Below are 24,696 nucleotides of genomic sequence, written 5' to 3'. Positions count from 1 at the left end.
TTTTTAAATCATTTTATTGGGGGCTCCTACAACTCAGCACAATCCATACATCAATTGAATCAGGCATGTTTGTACATATGTTGCCCTTATTCTCTTCTAGATATTGACTTTCTGTTTAGCCCTCGGTACCAACTTTTTTTTCTCCCCCCTTCTCCTTCCCACCCTTGTGACCCCTTGATAAATGATAAATGATTATTATTTTCATATCTCACACCCACCATTGTCTCCCTTCCCCCTTGGCTTCTGTTGTTCATCCCCCTGGAGGAGGGGTGTGTTATGTGTTGATCATTGTGATTGGTTCCCGCTTCCTCCCTTCCTCTTCCCATCTTCCTCCTACCCTTCTGGTATCACTATTCCCACTCCTGTTCCTGGATTCTGTGTGTCGTGAGCTCCCATCCCTTTCTATACCTGTGTACATGTTCCGCTCTAGTCTGAATTGAGAAGCAGCACTGGGGTCATGGTGGTGGGGGGTGAGGAAGCCTCAAGGAACCAGAGAAATATAGTGTGTTTCATCGATGCTTTACTGCATCCTGGTGACTTATCCCCTCCCTGTGGACCCACTGTGGGGAGATTGTTCCACTATCTACAGTCCCCCTTGTTCTCAACAATATGTTTTTGTTTGTTATGTGTCTGCTGATGCCTATTACCCGGTCCCTATGACTCCTCATGATTACACTGGCGGTGTGCTTCTTCCAATGGTCTGGGGGAACCCTGAGAGGTGAGGGAGGCAGGTGAGTTTTAAAATAACCTTTTGTGCTCTTATTCTACTAACTCATTAATTCTCTATACATTGTGGGCTGGTTTCATAAAAAGTCACTTTATTCTTCCCTTCTGAAAAAGAGAACAAAAGACCACTTGAAAGCATCTGTTTCTAGATTTTTTTCTTTCTTTTTAATCAGCTGAGATCACAAAAGCACCATTTCAGTACAATCCAGCATTTTGCAAAATGATGTGTTTTAGTTGAGATTTATGAAAATAGCATACTAGAAAAGTCCTCTCTTCTACAGTAAATTTGGAGCCTTCCAGAAGCCTTGAACCACACAGAAAACTTTGTTATTACCCTCTAGCATTAGCATAGACAAAGCTGGGAGAGGCTCAGGAATGGCAGGGGTAGCCCTGGGGCCAGCCCAGAAGGTCAGGGGTGGCCTCAACTCTCTGGATATGGTGTAGAAAGAGCTTGTTGCAACGCAGGAACCAGAGCATTGTAAATCAATTCTGTGCATCTGAAAAAGCATTTAAGAAGTATTTTGCTTACAGGAAAATCAAGAAAACAGCCATAAGCAAAACCAGAAAGCTAAAGAGTTTAAGACATTTTGCAAAAGCAGATGAAGATTCTTGTAAAATTCGAGTTTTGGTGACTTTGAATGTTCGATCCCACTGGGTCAGGATGGCATTTCTGGCTCCTTCCCATTTCCCTGGGCCAGTCAAGCGGAACTGATATGGTGAGCATGGGCCAAAGAAGATGGCCAAAGCCAGGCGTGGATCCGTCAGGAGCATGGAGAACAGGTTGGGCTTGGCATTCATATAGCTCAGGAGCTCATCCATGTATGAGACATAATCCGATTGTAAAGCCTTGCAGTAGCAGAAGCCAAACCTTTATCAAAAGGAGATTGGGGGAGAAGGACATAAAAAGATGGAACAATGAGCATCACAGCGCAGGGAAACAAAAGCAACTGCAGAAACGGGGGATGATCTATGTGTTTCTCTTCCTCACTCCACCACTGCCTAACGGTTTCCTTTCATGTCTTAAATGCACAAGAGGCTGCTTGAGGACATACTTTATACCCAGCACTTTCAATAGGTGCTATAAATAAATGCTCATAATGCATCTTGTGTTACTTTAAATGTTTTGTTCAATGATAAGTGATTTTTGAGGAAAACATAGATTTAAAAAAAAATCATTTTATTAGGGGCTCATACAACTCTTATCACAATCCATACATACATCATTTGTGTAAAGGCACATTTGTATATTTGTTGTTTTCATCATTCTCAAAACATTTGCTCTCTACTGAAGCCCCTGGCATCAGTTTCTCATTTCCCCCCCATCTCTCCCTGCTGCCCCCTCCCTCATGAACCCTTGATAATTTATAAATTATTATTTTGTCATATCTTACACTATCTGGCGTCTCCCTTCACCCACTTTTCTGTTGTCCGTCCCCCAGGGAGGAGGTTATATGTAGATCCCTGTAATCGGTTCCCCTTTTCCACCCCATCCTCCCTCCATCCTCCTGGTATCACCACTCTCACCACTGGTCCTGAAGGGATCATCCACCCTGGATTCCCTGTGTTTCCATTTCCTATCTGTACCAGTGTACATCCTTTGGTCTAGCCAGATTGGTAAGGTAGAATTTGGATCATGATAGTGGGGGAAGGGGGCGGTAGGAGGTGGGAAGAAGCATTTAGAAACTAGATGAAAGTTTTTTGTTTCATCATTGCTACTCTGCACCCTGACTGGCTCTTCTCCTCCCCATGACCCTTCCATAAGGGGGTGTCCAGTGGCCTACAGATGGATTTTGGGTCCCCACTCCTCCTCATTCACAATGATATGATTTTTTTTGTTCTTTGATACCTGATAACTAGTCCATTCAGCACCTTGTGATCACACAGGCTGGTGTGCTTCTTCCATGTGGGCTTTGTTGCTTCTGAGCTAGATGGCCGCTTGTTTACCTTCAAGCCTTTAAGACCCCAGACGCTATATCTTTCGATAGTGGGGCTCCATCAGCTTTCTTTACCAATTTGCTTATGCACCTGCTTTGTCTTCAGCAATCGTGTTGGGAAGGTGAGCATCATGGAATGTCAGTTTAATAGAAGAAAGTATTCTTGCGTTGAGGGAGTACTTGAATGGAGGCCCAATGTCCATCTGCTACCTTAATACTAACCTTATAATTATATGCACATAGATCTATTCTTCCATTCTCCTATATAAATATATTTACACATGTACATGCCTTTATTTAGACCTCTATAAATGCCCTTTGCCTCCTAGCACTTTCCTCTATTTCCTTTGACATTCCTCTTGTCCCACTATCATGCTCAGTCTTCATTTGGGGTTCAGTAATTCCTCTTGGCTACATTACCCTTAATGAAGCTCTCCTACACCTTCCTTACCATCGATTTGGATCACTTCTTGTTCCCTTGTCCCTGGGTTTGTTAACACCACTTCCTTTTCCCCCACTCAAGGAAAACATAGTTGGTATAACTTCTATTTGCAAATATTTCTAAACCCTAGTGATATGTTTGCATAATAAAAAAAGCCACAATAATCAATAGAGTTTCCTGTTGTAATGGTAATAAAATCATTAGCTGATGTGTACGCCAATAAGCATTTTACACTGTATGTGGGGGGCACCCCTCCCGCCCAAAAAAACCCTGGAAAGTTTTTTCAAAGCTATATATTTAAATTGTTTACAAAACAACCTTATCACCTTCCAAGTACTCTCCATTACACTTAATACATTTGTCAAAACTGCGATTCCATTCTTGGAAACATTTTCCAATCTCATCTGCTTGGTTGGCTGATAGCACCTCTCTCATTTTTTTCTTCACCTCTTCTATGTCATCAATTTGCTATCCTTTAATATCCCTCTTCATTTGCAGAAACAAAAAGAAGGCATATGGAGGAGGCCAGGTGATTAAGGTGCATGGGCCAAAAGAGGCTTGCTGATTTTTTGCCAAAACTGGTTCACTGAGATGGCTGCGAGAGCAGGTGCATTGTGGTGGTGGCAAAACCAGTCCCACGTCAGCCACAAATCAGGCCTTTTTTGTTGACCACTGCCCCGAAATCTTTTCAGAACCTCTAAATAGCTAGCTTGATTAACAGTCTGACCTGGTGGCATGAACTCCAAATACACTAGTCCCCTCACATAAAAAAACCCTAACATTGTCTTGATCTTTGATTTCATTTGATGAGATTTTTTTTTTGGGTGAGGTGATGATGTCATCTTCTGCCGGCTTGATTGATGTTTGCTCTCAGGGTCGTAAGAATAACACCATGTCTCATCACCAGTAATGACCATGGGAAAAAAATCTGGGTTGCTTTGGAGCTGTTCTTTCAAAGCAAGGCATGTTTCCACTTGATGCTCAGTTTCAATGACCAGCTTTTCCTGGTGAGTCACAACCCGAGGCATAAATTTCACAGCGACTCTTCTCATTCTCAAATCTTCATTCGCTGAACCGAGCTCCAGGATAGGCCAGATAACCTCCCTATCTCTTCAATGGTCCATCGTCATCGGTCTTGGAGCACAGGTGCATGCAATTTATTGACATTTTCATCCATTTGGGAAGCTGACAGACATCCAGAACGAGGTTTGTCATTAATCAATATTTCACCATATTTGAAACAAGAAAACCACTCATACACTTCAGTTTTTCCTATAGCACTGTCCTTGTAAGTTGTATTCAAAGTCTCAACAGTTTCTGTGGCATTTTTCCTGAGCAGGAAACACAATTGCACAGCCACATGCTCTTAAGTTGGCCATCACAAAAAAATGAGGTTTGAGTGAATCTGCTTTTATGAAAAAATTCACTGTGGCCAGAGAGAAACTTCCCAAGAGACACCACTGGGTGCACTAACTCAGTATGAAAACTACCTGCTGGAGCTTTTTCCCATTTTTTTTTTTTTGGCACCCCCCCCTTATAATTTTACTTTTCAGGAATTTTCAGCACACTTATGCTGCAAAAGGCCAGGTGGTAAATAATTTAGGCCCTGGTTGCCGGCTATGCTAATGGTTTCTGTCTCTAACTGTTGTTGGAGTGTGATAAAGGAATAAGTGTGTGTCTAACAAAACTTCATTTTGGACCACCTACATTTGCATTTCACATGATTATTGCATGTTATAAATATTCTTCCTCCTTCAATGAAAAATAAACCAACAAAAAACAAACCAACATGTAAAGATATGAAACCTTAAAATAGGTGGCTGGCCTGATTTGGTCACAGGCTTCAGTTTGTAGAACCCTGACTTAGACCAGGGGTCTGAATAAACGCAGTAGATCTGAATAGAGACTTGCTGAATGAATGAGCAGATACTTCCAGGATCAGACTGGGATTGTTTCTTTGGTGACTGTAATAATAACAGTTGGGACTGTCATAATAATAATAGTTGGGTAGATGTGGTACATAGAACTCCACATGGTGCTAGATAGATAACCATAGTCTGAAGTGATGATTGCTTGGGACATTAAAACTTCACAATTTTCTTCTTCTCCCCTCTCTCCTTAATCATGCTGTTTGTTTTTACCTCTAAGATGCATCTTTTCTCCAAATCTAACTCTCCACTCCTTTTGCTATTGTTTGGCCAATTTCAATTTTGATTAAAATAAAATTCAAAACTCACTGCCATTAAGTCAGTGTTGACTCATAACAACTATATAGGGCAGTGTAAAACTGTCCCTGTGGATTTCTGAGATTGTAACTCTTCCCCAAAATGCCAACTCATAGCAACCTTATAGAACAGGGTAGAACTGCTCCAGTGAAGTTATTCTGAGACTATAACTCTTTATAGAATAGAAAGCAGCATTTTTCACCCTTGAAGTGGCTGGTAATTTTGAACTTCTGACCTTGCAGTTAGCAGCCCAGTGCTTAACCACTAATGCTACCAGGCTCCAAATAGGATAGTTCACATAGGATGCACAAACTGTTAACTCACCCACTGTGCTTATTTTCTCTCCTTTCATTAACCTCTTTTATCATGACACTTGATGGTGGTAATGTATTCATACCTATAAGACAAAATAGACCCAAAAAAATGCAATTTACCTTTAGTTCTCAGTGTTCACTTAATGGGTAAAGAGATCTCACCCTTACTTTTTTTTTTTTTTTGACTATAGTATTCAGTTACTCATCTTTCTCCTTTAAAATTTTCTTAAATTAAAATAGATTAGCCTTCTGAGCTGTTTGGTGGTGTGTCCTGGTAATAATGCCACCAACTGAAAAGAGGAACATCGTGGCATCTCAGTAGTTCCTTACTGAGGGCATCACACTTGATATGACTGAGTTGTGCCATTCTATTTCTTGAGCGATCTTATTTTAACGGAAGCAGTTGATTCTGCCCAAATAACTCAAGAGGTAGACACTGTTTATGTGTCTTGACCTCTAATTTAACCTTCATGTTAATAATGGCATGCAGTCATTATGATCATGCAACTCAGTATGGAATGGAATAGATGCCAGACATAAAGAACAGGAAAAAACCCCTTGTTTTCTAAAGATTTTGCTTAGATTTGGTTAATTCCTTACCATTCATTTCCAAAGTTCTCACATACATATTATATCAAATGCTTTCATTCTAACCAGTGAATTAGACCTTAGCATCTCTGTTTTACACACAAATAAAGAAAAACCCAATGCCCTGTTAAGTATAGTCAGTGGACAAGAAGCCTCCCTTTCCACCTCCGTCCACAGCGTTCTTTCAGATTTTGTTGCCCTAGGTGGGAGGGAGCCACAGATGTCCGCAACATTTCTGGTATTCAAAATCCCGTGTCAAACTGAAAACAGATGTCCTTCTACTTCTCAAATCCTTACCTTTCAGGACTCGAACAGCCCATCGAGCTTGCATTTCCCCTGTGGGTATCATGGAGCCCAAGGGCTTGATGAGACCAATAACAGCCAGGGTTGGCTTTGGCAGATGTGCGGGGAAGATATACTTGAACAGCGATGCCTGGCCATCTTCAACCTTCACAACAGACTCATCGAGGAAGGGAAAAGCAAAGGTGTAGCCAGTGGCGAAGACAATGATATCAATGGGTTCTTCTTTTGGGGTGTTGTTGAAGATGACTGAGTTTTCCTTCACCTCCTTTACTTTTGGCTTGACGAATACTTTACCAGTGATGATACGGCCTGGGAGTTCATCATTAATCACGGGCTCTCTCAGTTGAATCCTAAACAAAGCGCCAGAGTAGGAAGTGATCTGTTAGCGAACAATAGGGGGCCTTCCCTCCCTGGATCGGAGCTGCCAGCATTTGGAGAAGCTGTCTCTGTTGAAAGGAGACAGCTTAGGGTACCGTGGGTTAGGCATTGGGCTGCTAAAGGCAAGGTCAGTGGTTCCAACTCTCCTGTTGCTTTATATGAGAAGCATGTGCCTCCCTATGATTTGGCTAATTCCTTCTTATCTCCAAAGTTCTTGCATATATACTATGCCATATGCTTTCATTCTATCCAATGAACAGGGAAACATGAATAAGGAAAAGGATTATCATTTTTCAGGATCTCCCCAAATGTCCTGAGGTTTATGGGATTAGAGAAATTTCATTTTAATTCCATGAACTACAATCCAGGTTACATAAAGCACCTGGTAGAAAAAGCTGATAGAAAAGGCTAGAGCTCCTAAGCGGTCTGGACCTAGAAGTGGAAGAGCTGGCAGGGAAGACACAGGAAGAGAAAAGTGGAGACGGCAGACTGAAGAGGAGAGCAAGTAAGAAGAAGGTACACAAGCGCAGGACGGAGAAGGCAAAAGCAAGCAGGATGGCTTGTACTAGGTGGGGGGCTGTATGCCATCACAGCTGGCCTGAGCACCGCTAGGATTTGGTTCATTCCATCTAGTCCAGAGTGAAATTGGAAGGAATGCCAGATAGGATCTCTGAGGAGTGTCACTCTGGTTATAGAATGTCATCATGCAAATTTAACCAAGGAGGAAGTCAAACCTTTGGCTCTTGTTAATGGGATGAGTCATAGGTTGTAACTGAAAGTCCAGGCAGAAATCAAGACCATTTAACAAGGGCTTAGATAACAAAGGACAACTACAACAACAAGAACAATAAAAAACCCATTGCCGTGGAGTCAATTCTGACTCGTAGTAAGCCTGTAATATGAAGGAGACCTGCCTCAGAGGGTTTCCAAGATTGTACAACTTTACTGAGAGGCTGGTGGGTTCTGACTGCCACTAGGAATCTTTGAAGGATAACTGCAAGATTTAATTTTTCTCAAGTGAGGAGACAGGGCAACACCAACCAATTCATGGACAAATTCTTCTCATTTGATTGTGGCCCCTGAGGGGTTAGCAATTTGTCCAACGTCATAGCGCACACCATTGAATGGGCTTGGGAAGTGACAGGTCTTCATGAAGCCTCAGGTACCCACCAATAAAAGGGACATTGCGATAGTACTTAAAAGCGATTGACAAAGACAAGTGACATCATTTCACTTCTTGAACATTCAAAGAGAGTTATTACATGCATTTGTAAGACACTCCCTTCGTATTCAGCCAGGTTGTTATGTTACTGTCTGGTCTGTAAGGTTCACTGGAAGGGCCGAGGCTCCCTCTTCCTAAGAGTCCCCTGCAGTAATGTGATGATTACCTGTCTTCTGGAGCTAAGCCATAATTTTCGTGATTAAACCAGCTGTTCATCTTCTTCTCAATCAACCAAGATAAAATCGGAGTTGGGAGAGAATTTCTGAACATGTTCTGAAATCGTGTCATGAAGACCATGTCCCATGGGTACCCTGAGTCAAAAACTCGGCTTATTACCCATGCCCCTCCAGTCGTGCTAAGGAACACCTGGAAGAAAGAACAGAGTTCATTCAGCTTGACATGTGAACAGACTTGGCCTTACTGAAGGTGTAAGAAATGGTGCCAGAAATTGAAAAGAGCCCCAAATCTGACACTCTGAAAATAGTTCTCTGATGAGATACTATTTTAAAATTGTTCTCTCTCTCTCTCTTTCTCTCTCTCTCTCTCTCTCTCTCTCTCAAGTTGTAAGTTAGGTGGGGTTTACATGTCATATCATCAACTCATCTGCCCTCTGATTTCTCTTCCCCCATTTGGGGACTGCTAGCTTCCATTTCATCCAAAGTAGCATCCGTCAACAAAGCAGTAGTCTAGTCCATTGCTTTCTCATGCCTCCTTTGTCCCCCCACCGCCTCCCCAGCCTTGGCAAACTTCAAAGTCTATTCCCTTTGGTGTGAAGGTCTTTCACTTGTTTTTTGTCCCTATAACGGTGGCCTCATACAAGATGTGCCCCTTTGTGATTGGTTAATTTCACTCAGCATAATGCTCTCCAAGTGCATAGATGCCATGCAGTGGTTTGTGATGTCATCATTATTTTTTAGCGATGTGTACCACCCCATGTGTACATGTACCAAACCCTCAGACACTGTGGGTGGGAACGTAATTGTGTGCAGCCACTGTGGAAAGCACTACCTCAAACAATTTGGGATAGACATTCCATACGACTCAGCAATCCTTCTGCTGGGTGCAGGATGTGCCAAGGAGTCCCTCGGTGGTTCAAATGGCTAAGTTTAGCTACTAAAGAAAAGGATGGCTGTTTGGATTCACCCAGAGGCACCTCAGAAGAGCATCCTGGTTATTGGCTTCCAAACTTCACAGTCATTGAAAACCTTCTGGAGCACAGTTTGACCCTGAAAAACGTACCAGGGCTAACTATGAGCTGGAATCACCTTGACTAGTTTGATTTTCGCTTGGCATTCTGTCCCAGCCTTTGCTGCTAAGCACCATAGTGAATGAGACACTGGGGCAAGTCACAGGGAGGATAAGAAAGTCGAGCTTGGGAAGGAAATGAACAGTTGATCGCAACTTTGTTGTCCTGGTGGCACAATGGTTAAGCACTTGATTTCTAACCAAAGGGTTAGTGGTTTAAACATATCCAGTGACTTTGCAGGAGAAAGAACTGGTAGTTTGCTCCTGTAAAGATTACTGTTTAGAAAACTTTACAAGGAAGTTCTACTCTGTCATATGAGGCCTTTTTGAGTCAAAATTGACTCAGTAGTACCTAGCACAGCACAGCACGACTTACCTCACCAGTAAGCACAGCAATTCCTAACAAAAACATATCAATCTATTGTACTTTGCTTCATAGCTAGCCTATATTGGCATTATTTCCTTTTTTCAGCAGTGTTTTAAAGCCTATACCATTGGCTAAATGAACGATACTATCAAGAGAATTAACTTATGCTTCAGGAGGATAGTTAATAATGTTTTCTAACATAAAACTATTATGATGTCCCTAAAGTGAATCAGAAACATATAAACCATAGACATATGAATGGATTTTGAGCACACACTTAATTCTAGCCCTAATCTTAGAACAATGAATCCTTATGACAGATGTACACCCTCAAGAAAAGATCACGGAGGATATAGGTGCTGTAGCAAAGTGTGGGGAAGAGACTAGATAGAGACTGGCTATCAGAAAGAATAGCATCTGATGTCTTAAAGATTTTTCTTCAAACTAGCAGCCATGTAAGTGAGGCATCAACTAAGTCCACATGGAAGAAGCACACTAGCCTGTGTGATCCAAGGATTGTAAATAAAAAAATCCGCATTCAAAGGAGGGAATGGTATCAGAGTTTAAAGTGTGAACACTTGGTTTGCAAAAGGCTATGTATGACAGTAGAAGCCCAAAATCCATTTGCAAGATCCACTCATGGATTGAATCTCCAGTGAATCTCTTCTGACTGTAGTTGAGGGATGTGAATAGACTTATCAGACAGAGAGTATTATAAAGTTGATTATGGAAGATGTAGTCAGATTAAAATATAATACTATTTGTTTGCCCCTTTGAACCATTTTAAAGTTGTTTCAGCTCTTACAACAATCCTTACATCAATTGTATCAAGCACATTTGCAAATAAGTTGCCATCATCAGTTTCAAAACATTTTCTTTCTACGTGAACCCTTGGTATCAGCTCCTCTTTTTCCCCTCCCTTTCCCACACTCCCACCCATGCAACCCCTTGATTATTTTCCTATCATACACTGTCCAATTATAAGAGCTTTAAGAGCCTCCAATAAAATTATTTATATATATATATAAAAGCATAAAACATTTTCAATTTGAAAAAAATTGTTTTAGTTAAAAAATATACATATGGATTAAGTCTCTAGGGACTTCCCTTGACCACACACCACAGATTTGAACAGCCTTGCTATCATGTTAAGTGCATTGGAGAATAGATTATTGCAGATACAATTAGGTCAAAATGTAATACTTTATCATTTGATCTCCCTTTAACCCATTTTAAGTTTGTTCTAGTTTTTAATAGTTTCTCCTTTCTTTTGACTGAGGCTTTTATCTATTTTACTTTGTTATTGTTGCTTTTTAAAAAAGTCTATCCTTCTGTAGCTGAAATCCAGGATGGCAAATCTATAGAAGTAGTGACTAGATTAATGGTTTCTTCTGGGTATGGGAGAAGAGGTTGGGGGGAAAGGGAAAACTAACAACAATGAGTATAAAAAAGAAGAAAATGTTCTAAATTGATTGTGGTGATGATTGGACAACTCTTTAATATGATTGAACTATTGAATTTTCTGATATGTGAATAAAATTCAAACAGACTGTAAAAAACAAATCAGATCACATAAAAACATGCTGATAATTTTAGACAATAAAAATAGGGCAAGACAGTAATAGGAAGTTGTCTACAAACCATCGTAGACACAAACCATTATAGACACAAACCATTGGTGGAAGTGACAAAGATTCAGTAATACTCATGCAGTTAACGTGGTTAATTTCCCCCCACAAGTTGTCTTTATGAATTATACATCAGAGTGAATTAATTAAGCAAATAGTTTTGGTACCTACACAATAAGGAGTTATCTGTACAGCTACATAAAAAGCAAAACAATTAGCCAAACAGTCTGGTACTTGCAGATACAAAGCAACTGGCTCGACAGATTCTTTTTCCCCTCACCAAAGTGAGGCATGGTGACCACAGTTACAGCATCAGTAATTTTGTATATATATTTTGTTTGACCTAATAACATAATAGACTAGTTTATGCAACATCAGAAGTGTGGTGGCACATGTACCAGTGGTTTGCACTGAACCTGCGACCTTGTATCATAATGAAGAATCAGATGTGACATTTTGATGGATATGAATTATTTCCTAAACCAAGAGGAGTTTCTGTATTGGTTTAGAACTGATAATATGTGTACAAAGCATGTTTTCTAATGAAAGAATTTACAAATGATTAGAGAAATAGAAACAATAATAGGTTGCCCACATATGGTGGTCACAGCGGATGGGTCTGTGCTAATCTTATTTCAGGGTCCCCTTTATTTCCCTTCAGGAAAGCTCCTCCAAATTCGGACTCTCCATAGCCACCAATCAAGCCGTCAGCCAGGGAGAGATTTTTTAAGTTCCAGGAGGGAATTTCAATTATTTTTCGTTCTAGCTATTTTCCCTCTGTTTCACAAGGTGGTCAATACTGCCCACTGTGGGAAACTGGAATGGTACAGGGAGGCTGCAAAATCAGATGCCTACACTTTATCCTGGATTATGGGCTATAGTAAACAAGTGTTTTAATTGCAAGGGGGTACTGAATATTTTTTTTCTGAAACTGGGGTTGATAGACCAAATAAATCTGGGAACCTATGGTCTAAACCATTAGACTTATTTATTTGGCATTTATTTAGCTGTGATCCTGTCATTGGCATGACTTGGTACTCTGTGATGGTGGGCATCTTGTTTTTGTTCACGTTTTGTTCTCTAACTTAGGCAGACCATGCCATACAACAGAACCCCACACGTGATGTACATTTGTTTCTGCATGGTTGGAGAGACAACATTCATTATACTAAGGTATTTAGATATGCTAATAATTAAAAAAGCTGCCATCTAAGGGAGCCACTTATGTTCTCACATAAACTCTGACTAGGAAGTGATCACCGTGTGTTTGGACGGGAGGCTGAGGGGAAGCCGAGGGCACTAGAGGAGAGAGGGAAGGAGGGAGGGAATGGTGTGAGCAAGGATGAAAAGAGAGACACGGGAACTGAAAATAGCAGGTGGAGTTGGGGGGCGCCTCAGGGTAGACCTGTTTGGCCGCAGTTGATGACCCTCCAGGAAAATTGTAGGGGATAACATTAAAATGGCAGACATGGGCCAAATTGTGGAGAATCCTGTAATGTGTGGTCACTACACCTACAGTTTATTGCTTCAGGTGGGGCACATGATGAGAAATTTCTCAGGATGAGACTGTCATCATGGGAACAGACATTTCCGAGGATTTGTTTGTTGGTGGTTGGGTTCGCATGGCAGTTGTCCATGGGAGGAGGGACTCAGGAGTGCAGGGATAGAGGACAGGTCTAGTTAGGGGCATGGACTTTGAATCAAAGACTTTGAAGCCACGGGCTTGACTAACTCGGCCACCTACTAGTGGCATGAGTTGAGGCAAGTTACTTTACCTCTGTAAGTCTCAGTGATTTGTAATCAGGTATACTAACAGAACCCAAGAAGCCCTGGTAGTGCAGTGTTTGTGTGCTTGCCTGCTAATTAGAAGGTCATCAGTTCGAGACTCCCAGGTGCTCTGAGGAAGAAAAGACCTAGCAATCTGCTCCCAGAAAGATTACAGCCTTGGGGACCCCCTGGGGCTGTTCTGCTCTGTTCTGTAGGGTTTCTATGAGTGGGGACCAACAGATGGCCAACAACAACAATGGCACCTCTTTATGTCTCACGGTCCAGTAACTGGTTAAGGTGTTTCACCAAAGCTCTTCACGCAGAGCTTGGCCCAGAGCAAGCTCCACTAACCATTAACTTCTTTGCCAATCATTCCTGGGAGGACAATAGAAAAGCCTGTTAATGAGGGTGGTGGCAACTAACTAGAAAAGTAATGGACAAATGGGAGAATTTTGCAAGGAAGAATTGCCAGGAATTTCTGATCCATGGGAAGTGGGTAAGGAAAATCTCTGTCTTGTGGCTCTTGTTGGATGACTGGAAAAAAAAACAAGCATATGAAGGTGGACAGGTCTAATGGAGGGACTCTGGACTGGAATTTGCAGTGATACTGGTGAACATTCAAGGAATCAAAACCTCAAAACATATACTTTTAAGAGCTGGCTTTTAATCTGGTTAGACCAGAGGTTGTACACTGGTACAGATCAGAGCTGGAAACACAGGGAATCCAGGACAGATAAACCCCTCAGGAGCAATATTGAGAGTAGAGATACCAGAAAGGTAAGTGGGGAGGTGGGGGAGAAAGCGGGAACTGATCACAATGATCTACATATAACTCCCTCCCTGGGGACAACAAAAAAATGGGTGAAGGGAGACATGGAACAGTGTAAGACATGGAAAAATAATAATAATTATAAATGATCAAAGGTTCGTGATGGCAGGAGGGCGGGAGAGGGAGGGAAAAAACGAGGAGTGGATACCAAGGGCTCAAGTATAAAGAAAATGTTTTCAGAATGATGATGGCAAGAAATGTACAAGTGTGCTGGACACAATGGATGTATGTACGGATTGTGATGAGTTGTATGAGCCCCCAATAAAATGATTTATTTAAAAAAGAGCTGGCTTTTATGTGTGTGTATATTCCAACCTTTTAAGGCCCTTTGCTCATTTATTACAGTGTTGTCTGTCTGAGGCATGCATTTTCTTTTTTTAGAGGCATGCATCTTAAGATAAAGCTTTTCAGCAAGTCGGATCAAGAACTGTACCTTTTCTGCCAGGTGGCTGGCCTCCACAGCAATGTCTGTGCCAGAGTTTCCCATTCCAACCACAAGGACTCTCTTATCCTTAAATATATCCGGATGTTTATATTCTCGGCTATGAAAGTATTGGCCTTTAAAAGTATTGATACCTATAGAAAAAATTAAGAAGTAACATAGTGACTGTACAGAATCAGCAAATGAAATGTAGGTATGAGTATTGTTTGGTTGACAGCATCATTTTGAGGGATGATCTTAGCTTATTGATGTGTAAGAAAATCTGAAGTATGAATAATTAAGGAGATGCAAAAGCTAGCAGGTGATTATTTAATGGGGTAAGTTTTTACATCATCCTACTAATAATACTTATTAGGACCCCTGGTGGCATAATGCCATACTAAGCAAAACTGTCAAGAATCATTATCTTCTGCAGATTAATGGAAGTCAATGGGATGGCAGTATTCTATTTATTAAGAATTGATATATATATATAGCTCTTCACAAACAAGGAGTCCTTGAGCGCTGTGGAGGGTAAAGTGCTTGGATACTAACCCATGATTAGAGGTTTGAGGGGCACCGTGGAAGAATGGCCTGACAATGCACTTCTGAGAAATTGGCCAATAAAAACACCTCCTTGAGTACAATTCTGCTCTGACCCACCCGAGTCAACGCTGTGTGATGGCAACTGCTGTCTGCAGAAGCTCAGGGCAGTGCACATCGTCAAATATTTGGGTTATTAATTAGAAGGGTGGTGGTGCAAATCTGAAAACAGGCGCTTCATTATTCTTCTGAAGGATAACTTACCCAAACTTGCTGCTGTCAAATTGGTTTTAACTCACAGCAACCCGACAGGAGAGGACCGGACTGCCCCACAGGATTTTCTAGGCTTTATGGAAGCAGACTGCCACATCTGTCTCCCGTCGGTGGCTCTGAACTACTGATATTTCAGTCAGCAGCTGAACACTTAACCACTGTGCTACCAGGACTCCTGTCTGAAAAATCAGAGGCATGGCCTCTTTAGAATTGCAGTTCTACTCTGACCCCCACATGGTTGCCTTGATTTGGAATCAGTTAGACAACAACTCGTTGTTTGTTATGGTTGCTTTTGTCTCTCACAAATAACAGGCAATAGTAAGAAGGTAAAAGGCGCTCTGAGTCAGCGCTTCTACTCTGGTTAGCAAACTCTTCTAGTCTGGCCCTGTGCTGGACGATGTGGGGGAAATAGGGTAAAAATAAACGGTCCCTATTCTCAAAGATCCATGCGGATTGGAGCAGTTCTTCGATAATTCACTTTGATCATGGTGTGTAGCACAGACCAAGTTTGCTGAGTAGCAAGACTGGGCTCTGAGGGGAAAAGGGATTACATTGGTTGCAGCAGGATTAGATCTATTGGCTTTACCAGATAGGTTATCTTAGGTCATTGGTAGCAAAGATTGCAGAAACATCAAATAGGAAAGGAGAGAGTTTTGAAATATACCCTCAAGGCTGTTTTACACAATCAGAAATATGTAGTGGGTAAATAATCTGTTTTCTTTCGAAACAGTGATGTGATTCTCAGAGGATAAGTGTGGACGCTGTAGGAGAGGGCCTTACCAAGGCCTAATGGCTCTTTACAATGTCACCATTCATTAGAAATCCCACATGAATCCCAGTTAAAATCCAACACGAAAGAGCATTTAAAAGTTAGCAAGACGCAAGCCAGTTCAAATATTAACTCAGCACAAGGACCTAACTATAGATCAGAGACCTGCGGAGAGGGAGAGCTGGACAAGCCTGTGGAGAATCACCGAATTCCCTCCAGAACGTATATTACCTCTGATTCTCTCACAAGCAGACCGTTTGGGTTCTCAAATGGTCAAAAGCAAGAGTATGGTGGAGTCTGTGACGGGACACTTCACAGGACACAGTGAGAAGCTACCTTTATTAGCAGAGTGTGATTATGGTAGTAAACATAGCAGAATGTATAAGGCCTGACTGAATAAAAGTGATCATCCTAGGAAGTTATGATTTTTGTTCCCACTATGCTACCCATTATTTTAAATGAGATTTTCTTGAATTCCTTCTTTGGAATTGGCTCCAGGGTTCATGATACATTAAAAATTTTTTTTTCAGCGAATTTGAATTTTTTGACAGTTATCAACCACCTCAGGAGCATGCACAGACAAAGAACTTGTGCCGTTAGGTAGGGAAGGGAGATTGAAGTGGGGGGTTGGGAGTATATTAGTTCAAGTCTAGGTTCATATAACTTTGGAACTTAAACATGCTCCCGGACAGGGGCTTTGAGTGACGGGTTACTAGTGCTGGTGAGGAAAACATTGAAAAGGTCAGAGCTTGGCATGCTTGAACTGTGATGACAGTTCAAGTGGCCCAAGGTCTTAAGTTTAAAGGGGAAGGAACAGAGGGCTAGAGAGGTTAAACGGCAAGCCCAGGACTTCATTGCTAGTTAGTGGTGTGACATAGAATCCCCATCTCCTAGGTCTCAATATCATCCTCTTCAGCACATTGTTTCCATTGTTTTTGTTTATATACTACCCTAATAGGAGCTGCTATGATGTGGGTGATCTTTGGGGGCACACTAAGGAGGTATGTGAGTTTATTGTAAGACGAGTCTTGGGGTCACTCTAGGCCATATCAAGACTGTAATTCCTTCACTAGACTCCTGCACCACTCTGTTCACTCACCACTTGTTCACTCACCACTCTGTTCATTCACCACCTTGTTCATTTGCTGCCATCAAATCGGTCCCAGACCCATGGCACCTCCATGAACAAGGGAACAAAATGCCTTCCCGTCCTGCACTCCTGTTCAGTGGCTGATGCCACTGTTGTGACCCATAGTTGTTTCATTGGCTGATTTGTCAGAAGTGGATTACCAGATCACTTTTCCTAATCCTAGTCTGGAAGTTTCACTGACACCCATGCAGCATCATAGCAGTAGGTGAACCACCAACGACAGGAGTGGTGACTGTCCCTGAGGTGTATTGGCAGGGAGTCAAGCCCCAGTGTTCCATGTGGAAAGCAAAAAGTTTACCAAAGCAGATCATATATTGTTGTGCCCACTTCTGGATGCCCAACAGCTAGTACCCTATATTGTAGGAGAGGAATAAATACAGTGTAACCCAATACTAAGGAGCCCTGCTGGTGAGGCAGAGGGTTAAGTCAGTGGTTCAGCTGCTCTGTGGGAGAAAGATACTGTATCTGCCCCATAAAGATTCAAAGCGTTAGAATTTCCAAGGACAGTTCTATAGCCCTTTAGGGTCACTATCCTCATAAACTGGGATCGACTGGATGGCAATGAGTTTGGTTTCATCCGGGTAATTATGGGACTTTCTGCTGCAGGTGCTCCTTCCCAGGAGGATAGAATGGTTAGCTGGTCAAGGCTTCACCCTGCAGACAAGCGCTAACAAAGGGTTGAGTTGTTCATAGCATGGTGGGCGTCCATTGTAGAGTGTGTTTCTGCAGAGGCTGTTGAGTCTTTAAGGAGCCCTGGTGGTGCAGTAGGTTAAGTGCTGATCTGAAAAATGTTAACTGAAATTGTTAACCCAAAAATTGGTGGTTCGAACCCAGAAGGTGCTCTGTGAGAGAAATCAAGATGAATAGTCTCAGCAATCTTGGGGACAGTTCTACTCTGCCCCGTAGGGTCGCTCTGAGTTGGAATTGATTGACAGCAGTGGGTTTGGGTTTGATTTTGGTTGCATCTCTGCCACAGAGGGTGGAGAGGCATTTCCTGCATTGGGAAGATGTCTGGCTTTGATGCTTTCAATCCAATGCTTTGGTGACAAGTTCAGTTTGGCCTAAGGAGAGGAATCTTGATGGAACAATGGGTACACACGGTTGGCAATTTGAACCCACCAGCTTTCTGCGGGAGAAAAGACGTGGTAATCTGCTCCCATATAGATCACAATGTAAGAAACCCTGTGCGGCAGTTCTGTCAGTCTTACAGAGGCACTATGACCCCAAAGCACGGCAACAGTCTTTAGAATAAACGTTTCGTACTTTTATGACTTGAATTCTCACCTCAGATGACATAAGCCAAACCATTACATTCTCCCTGCCCTGTGAGATGGGACCCAATTAAATTTTGACCTGGATTAACATGAACCATGGCTGTATAATCCAGAGGAAGATATTGAGACCCCCAAGATGTCTTAACTTCCCTTTCAAGACTGATTTCCCTGTTGACCGTTGATGTAGGGCCATAAACCTCTAATCTAATTAAGTGCTGTGGCACGTATCAAAAAAGGAAACCAACAAAAATGACGTTTTCTTTATTCATAGGCTGACCTTTGTAGCCTGCATACTTCACTGTGGTTCTCCAATTGCTGCTGAGGTTCAAAACTTGTCTAAGGATTGAGTCTTAGATGATTTCCTAAGTGCCAATCCTCATCTAAGGAAGATCAATGAATCTCATTGAAGCATAATTGCTTATTAAGCTATTCACTCTACCCTTCTGTACTCACATGTCGTTTGGAAAGACAGATTCCAAATGAAACCCAAAAACTGGCCAGAAAAGTGCTGTTTAGAAAGAAACCCTGTGACCTCACAACTTTACTTACCCAGCAAGCCTCAGGGGCTAGTGCCTAGACCAATCACATAGCAGCGCGACACCCGCGAGGCAATCTAAAGTCTGTTGCAGAAAGTACTGTACCTGGAAAGAAGTCCAGAGGTAGATTTGGGATAGTAAGAAAACCAGTGCAGACCATGACAGCATCAAAGACAGCTGACTCCTGCTTTCCTTCGCACAGAGTGACCACCTCCCATTGGCCGGAGACAGTAAAGTCGGGCCGTTTGGTGACACTGCAGACTTGAGTCTGGAAAAGGAATCAGAGATGGGATCAGCAGTTGGTATGGTTCCAGTCAGGGCTTCCTAGTGGCATTTTAAATGTATCACAGCACAGAGTGAACACAATTAATAGCGTACTCCTAAAATCCTAACGAGGATAGGGGCTGTATTAATGATTTTCTGCATGGGAGGGTTCTAAGACTGGAATTGTAAAGGGGTATGGGAGAGAAGTAGTGAGGGTCAAACATTTTTAATGATTTGCTCAAAATCTCGCAGCAAGTGATAGACTCAAGATTATAATTTAGGTCCTCTGATGCTCCTTTTTGTAACAGTTTCTCATCAAGCTTTCTATTAAACCACAGTTCATTTAATAGAAACATGGATAATAAATAATGATCAACAGAAATCTGGTCCTAGGAATGTTATGAAATAGTTTACAGAATCTACTGCTGAAAGTTTCCCAAATCATCTAGGGCCTTATTGAAATGCGACAGGTTGTCATTTTTTGTTTGGCTCCCACTGAGCACCTGCACGTCCAGAAGCACTAGGTTCTGAACCTGACTTAAGAGAAGTCAAATTTAAAAGGATAAACAATCTACCGATGAAAAAGCTTTGCTGTCTTTCCTCTTCAGAATTTTCCAAGATGGGCTTTTCAAGTTCTTCTTCATGAAGGTGCTGTTTGGTTTCTACACCTGCTACTCACATACTGCCATGGTTAGGCTCCAAAGACCAGTGTTGATGTGAATATTGGCGTTATGCAAAAATGAAGAATGACCACACCAGATCACAAAATGGAAGATTTTATATATATATATATATAGTAACTGCCAAATTACACATATATATATAACTGCCAAATTACATCATTACATATCTGCCAAACCACTGAGAATGGTGTTCCAGCCAAGCTGACCTTGACCATTGCAGTCGTTACTTTCACCTAGTGATCCTTACTACTCGATGGATACTGTTAAAGTACAAGGTAGCGAGATAGTTTTTTTTTCTTCTTCACTGTTTTTGTAATTATAAAATGTCAACATGTTGCTTGACAGGTGAGGTGTAGGTGAAGGACTTATGTGTCTACATTTGTATTAGGAGATGCAAGTATGCTGTCTTTAAATATATAAATCTTCTGTCTTTTAAATATATATATATATCTTTAGCTAATTAAAATAATATATACTTTTAATTTAAAAGTACTCAATTTTCATTACTGAACATTTGGAAAACAGAGGAAGCAGAAACTAAAACCTCAGACAAAACTAACTACAGACCATCTCTCAGTGATAGCTGCTGTGTGTTTTCTTAAAACTTTAATAGCACCTTCTAGTTTTTAAAAGGTTTGATTTGCATGTTGGGGAGGAAATGGTCTGGATTCAGGAACTCTGGGGCATTTATTTCAAAGCTGTTTGTGGGCCCTACCCATCCACTATGATGGGGCTTTATTTTACTGTGTCCTTTTCAAAATGAGAGCGCGCGATAAAATACTCCTTGGAAAATTCATCAGGAGTACTTCGAGGCCTGCAAACCTCAATTGTTACCTGCTTCATTCACTCTCATCATTCTTGTTACTTGGTATTTTTTATTGTTGTTGTGTTCCATTCAATCCTTTCTGACTCATAGCAACCATATGTACAACAAACACTGCCCAGTCCTGTACCATTCTCACAATGGTTCATATTTGGGTCAGTTCCCTTGAATGCCTCACCATCCCCCTCTATGACAGGACAAGGAGATAGGAGAAGGGAATCATGTGACTTTTCATATGTTTCTTGGAGAGGGAGGCAAAAAAAAAAAAAGAAAAAAGAGGACAGAAAGAGGATATATTCATTTGTCCCAGTCCTTCTGCCTATCTCTTGTCTCCATCCTCTGAAATGGGAATGAGAGAAGGTAGAAGGTAAGAGAAGAGTAACAGCATATTTTCAAGATCATCTAAAATAGGTTTCCCTCAAATAACCAGGTGCTCTTGTGTATGGGCCATTGCACAAACCCAGTCCTATAAAGTGAGAGTCCACAAAAGAGTCTCCAGGGACCTGTATTCAGTTCAGGGTTCAGCCTGAACTGAAAATGTAATTTGAAATATTTACCTGATTTAGTGTACTTGAATGCAAGTATCACAAACTAAAAGCACTGATAAAAAATTTTACACTAAATTTGCAAACATTTTCAGAAAATAAAAAAGTATTTCCTTCCCCTCCAGATTTACTTGGGAGCAAGGAGTGAGAACAAGGGTTAAAGGAATGCAGCTCGGTGTTGTGAATCTTGTTATCTTATATACAAAAGCCAGGGCAGTCTCTGGGGAGATCATAGAAAATCTCTAGGAAATGTTCTCTGACTGCTGATTGATAGCTAGTGTCTTACCTTGAACTGGATGCACTTTCGAAGGTTAAACCGGTCTGCATACATTGTGAGATAATTCAGCAACAGAGAATTTGGCACATAGTTTGGATAATCTTCAGGGAATGGAAAGTCTGAGTAGCAAGACATTTCTTTGCAGCTGTTGGAAACCACAGACTTGTAGAGGCTGGCTCTGCCTTCTTCAACATGTTCCTGTACCAATAAAGCACACACATAGATGTGTGCATGTTTGCAAACACACAGAGAAAAAAATGAATGTTAATTTTTATTTTATTTTATTTTTTTAAACATTTTATTAGGGGCTCATACAACTGTTATCACAATCCAGACACACATCAATTGTGTAAAGCGCATTTGTACATCATTCTCAAAACATTTTCTCTCCACTTAAACCCCCGACATTAGGTCCTCATTTTTACCCTCCCTCCCCGCTCCCCCCTCCCTCATGAGCCCTTGATAGTTTATAAGTTGGTATTTTGTCATATCTTGCCCTGTCCGACGTCTCCCTTCACCCACTTTTCTGTTGTCTGTCCCCCAGGGAGGAGGTCACATATAGTTCCTTGTAATCGGTTCCCTCTTTCCTACCCACTCTCCCTTTACCCTCCCTGTTTCGCCACTCACACCACTGGTCCTGTAGGGCTCATCCGAATGTTAATTTTTAGAAATTTGAAACACTAAGCTTAAAGAGACCCCCAAATGTATGCTACCGGCCACATTTCCAGTGAGGTTTGCTATACTTTACTTGGGAGATGATGAGCATTGGATCCTGTATGAGTTTCATGATCAGAGTTACAATTTTATTCATAATATATTAACAAGCTAAACTAAGACCAACTCACTTGTCCAGAATCGCATAGTAGATAGTGGGCCATTGACTTTAAAATATAGCAGAATGTAAAAATATATGAAAACTAGGACGTAGTATTTGGATGACATTTTTGTTTCATAGAGATGCTGAAAAGATCTTGGAGGGATAGACTCAGATTATAAAGGATATTATGAACAAAGGCGAGGGATTTGTTTTTTATAGGAAGGTTATGCTAGCTCACCAAATGTTTGAAGCATGGGAAATGATTCATATTAGATTTTGGGAGGTAACTGGTCCCAAAGAAGATTAATCAAATGGGAAAGGAAGAAAGGAAGTTAGGTAAGAGGCTAGAACACAAATCTATGCTAATGTACAACTGAGTGGAGCCGATGGCAACTGGACTTCAGGGGCGGTGGTGGATTTTTGACATGGCAATAAGCAAGAATCTTTCAGTTAGTGAGACCAATTGAATTTATGGGATGTGGGAGATGAAAGTGGTTAAAGGTTGAACAACTGTGTGTATGACATACCACCAAACAATTCTGCACCACTAGTTTTGATGTAAATAATTAACAAATATCAACATCTCACAAGACTATCAGCAGGTTAACTATTAAGTTGTTTTAGCAATGTCTTTAGCACACATTGTCTCTGTCTTTTGGATGGTATTTTGAATGATTTTTCTTCTGCTTTTAATGCAAGGGTCTTTAGTAGCTTAATGTTATTTACCATCTTGGATATAAATAATTCCATTTCCCTGTGTGTGGGAAAATATTTTGAGCGAACAAATGGAAACACGGGTATAACCTTTCATATGGAGGGGGCTTGAGTTTAAGTCTATATGAAATCTATACCTATCATACAAAACAAAATGGTAAATGACATGGTTTGAATGACAGCTGCTGATCTCATCAAATAACTCCACTCTGACACAGCATCCCATTCATCTGTGGCCTGACATCTGACAGTCTCACTCATCCAGAATATAGCAGGCAAATGGCAAGCTTTGACTTCTGAGAAACAAGATTACGTCCCGCTATTTCATGCTGCACCTCAACTCACTGCCATTGAGTTGACTCCAACTGCTATGACTATAGGACAGAGTAGAACTGCTTTGGTGGGCTTCCAAGACTGAGCAACTTAATGAGAGTAGAAAGTCACATCTTTCCCCCTTGTGACCAGGGGTTGGTGGTTCTGAACTGCTGACATTGCAGTTAGCAGCCCAACTAGTAACCCTCTAGTCTACTCAAAAGGTGTGGAGTCTGCAGACCAGTACTGCTAAAAACTGTGTGTCACCAGTCTGTGACACTGAATACAGAAACTGAGAGTAAGCATTTGGAAATGTTCATAAGCAATCCTTGGATGATTATGGGCTCCTTTGTGTTGAACATGAAAGAGAGGAGAGTCTTGTGTAATTCTTGTGAAAGGTTTGTTGCCAAAGATTTGAGGTCTTGTGCAGCAGGACTCCACTAAAATAAAAAACACAAAAACAAAATCACAAACCCATTGCAGGCGAATTGATTCCAATGCATGGTGACTTCCATGTGCTAGCGAGCAGAACTGCTCCATAGGGTTTCCTCGGCTCTGATTTTTATTGAAGCAGATCACCAGGGCTTCCCTGTGTGGCACCACTGGGCAGATTAAAATGCCAACTTTTGGGTCAAGCACAAACTGTTTGCCCCATCCAGGGGCCCATGACTATACACACAGTGTGATATTTTGCTCGCTAACTAGTACCCCCAAATGCATAAAAATTATTATATATATATATAATTTATATATAATTGCAATTTTATGGGACACATGATCAAAACTAGCTGTTGATAAAGGGGCAGGTCTGCCCTGTCCCCCAGGATCTCCATGAGTTGGCACCGACTCCGTGGCACTGAGGGAGACCAATAAAGGAGTGAAGATACAGTGTCCAGCACTGCTTGCTTCCTGTGGAAAGCAGTTGAACACGGGTATCCTGAGTTTGCTGACAGTGCTTCAACATCGTTTCTTCCATTCCCTTTGACATCCCTCTGCGAGCTGAACATCTCTATGATTGACGCCAAACTGAAAGACCACTTGGATGTGCATTTTTCTAGTGAGTAGTGTTGTTGTTAATCCAACCTATTTTAGACAAATTGATAAGCAAAATGCAAACTCATGGTCACATTAAGAACGAATATTACATCAAAGCCCACATGGAAGAAGCACACCAGCCTGTCTGACCACGAATGTAGAAGGGACCAGTTATCAGACATCAAAGAACTAAAAATCATATCAGTGGGTGCCACCTTCCTGATATGATCACTGAAGACAAACATGTGCATAAGCAAATGTGGTGAAGAAAGCTGATGGTGCCCAGCTATCA

The 24,696-nt window shown here is 41.4% G+C and overlaps 1 protein-coding gene across 1 annotated transcript in view; it reads right to left on the bottom strand.

The window, feature by feature from the left end:
* Nucleotides 1-868: 868 nt before the first annotated feature.
* Nucleotides 869-24,696, bottom strand: part of LOC101651672 (flavin containing dimethylaniline monoxygenase 1) — a 47,638-nt gene continuing 23,810 nt past the window's right edge. Inside the window, exons 3-9 of the mRNA XM_004706735.2 lie at nt 21,536-21,724; nt 19,040-19,202; nt 14,402-14,544; nt 8,299-8,498; nt 6,527-6,882; nt 5,652-5,724; nt 869-1,594 (exon numbers count right to left, since the gene is read on the bottom strand). Coding sequence (XP_004706792.1) covers nt 1,252-1,594; nt 5,652-5,724; nt 6,527-6,882; nt 8,299-8,498; nt 14,402-14,544; nt 19,040-19,202; nt 21,536-21,724 — 1,467 coding nt within the window. The 3' untranslated portion in view covers nt 869-1,251. The remainder of the gene's footprint in view (nt 1,595-5,651; nt 5,725-6,526; nt 6,883-8,298; nt 8,499-14,401; nt 14,545-19,039; nt 19,203-21,535; nt 21,725-24,696) is intronic.

The sequence above is a fragment of the Echinops telfairi genome, unplaced genomic scaffold (genome assembly GCF_000313985.2).
Source record: "Echinops telfairi isolate 266 unplaced genomic scaffold, ASM31398v2 ScPeMD7_7424;HRSCAF=8462, whole genome shotgun sequence".
Classification (NCBI taxonomy): Eukaryota; Metazoa; Chordata; class Mammalia; order Afrosoricida; family Tenrecidae; genus Echinops; species Echinops telfairi.
Note: the sequence above shows the minus strand (reverse complement) of the source record. Positions and strands in the feature narration are given on the sequence as shown.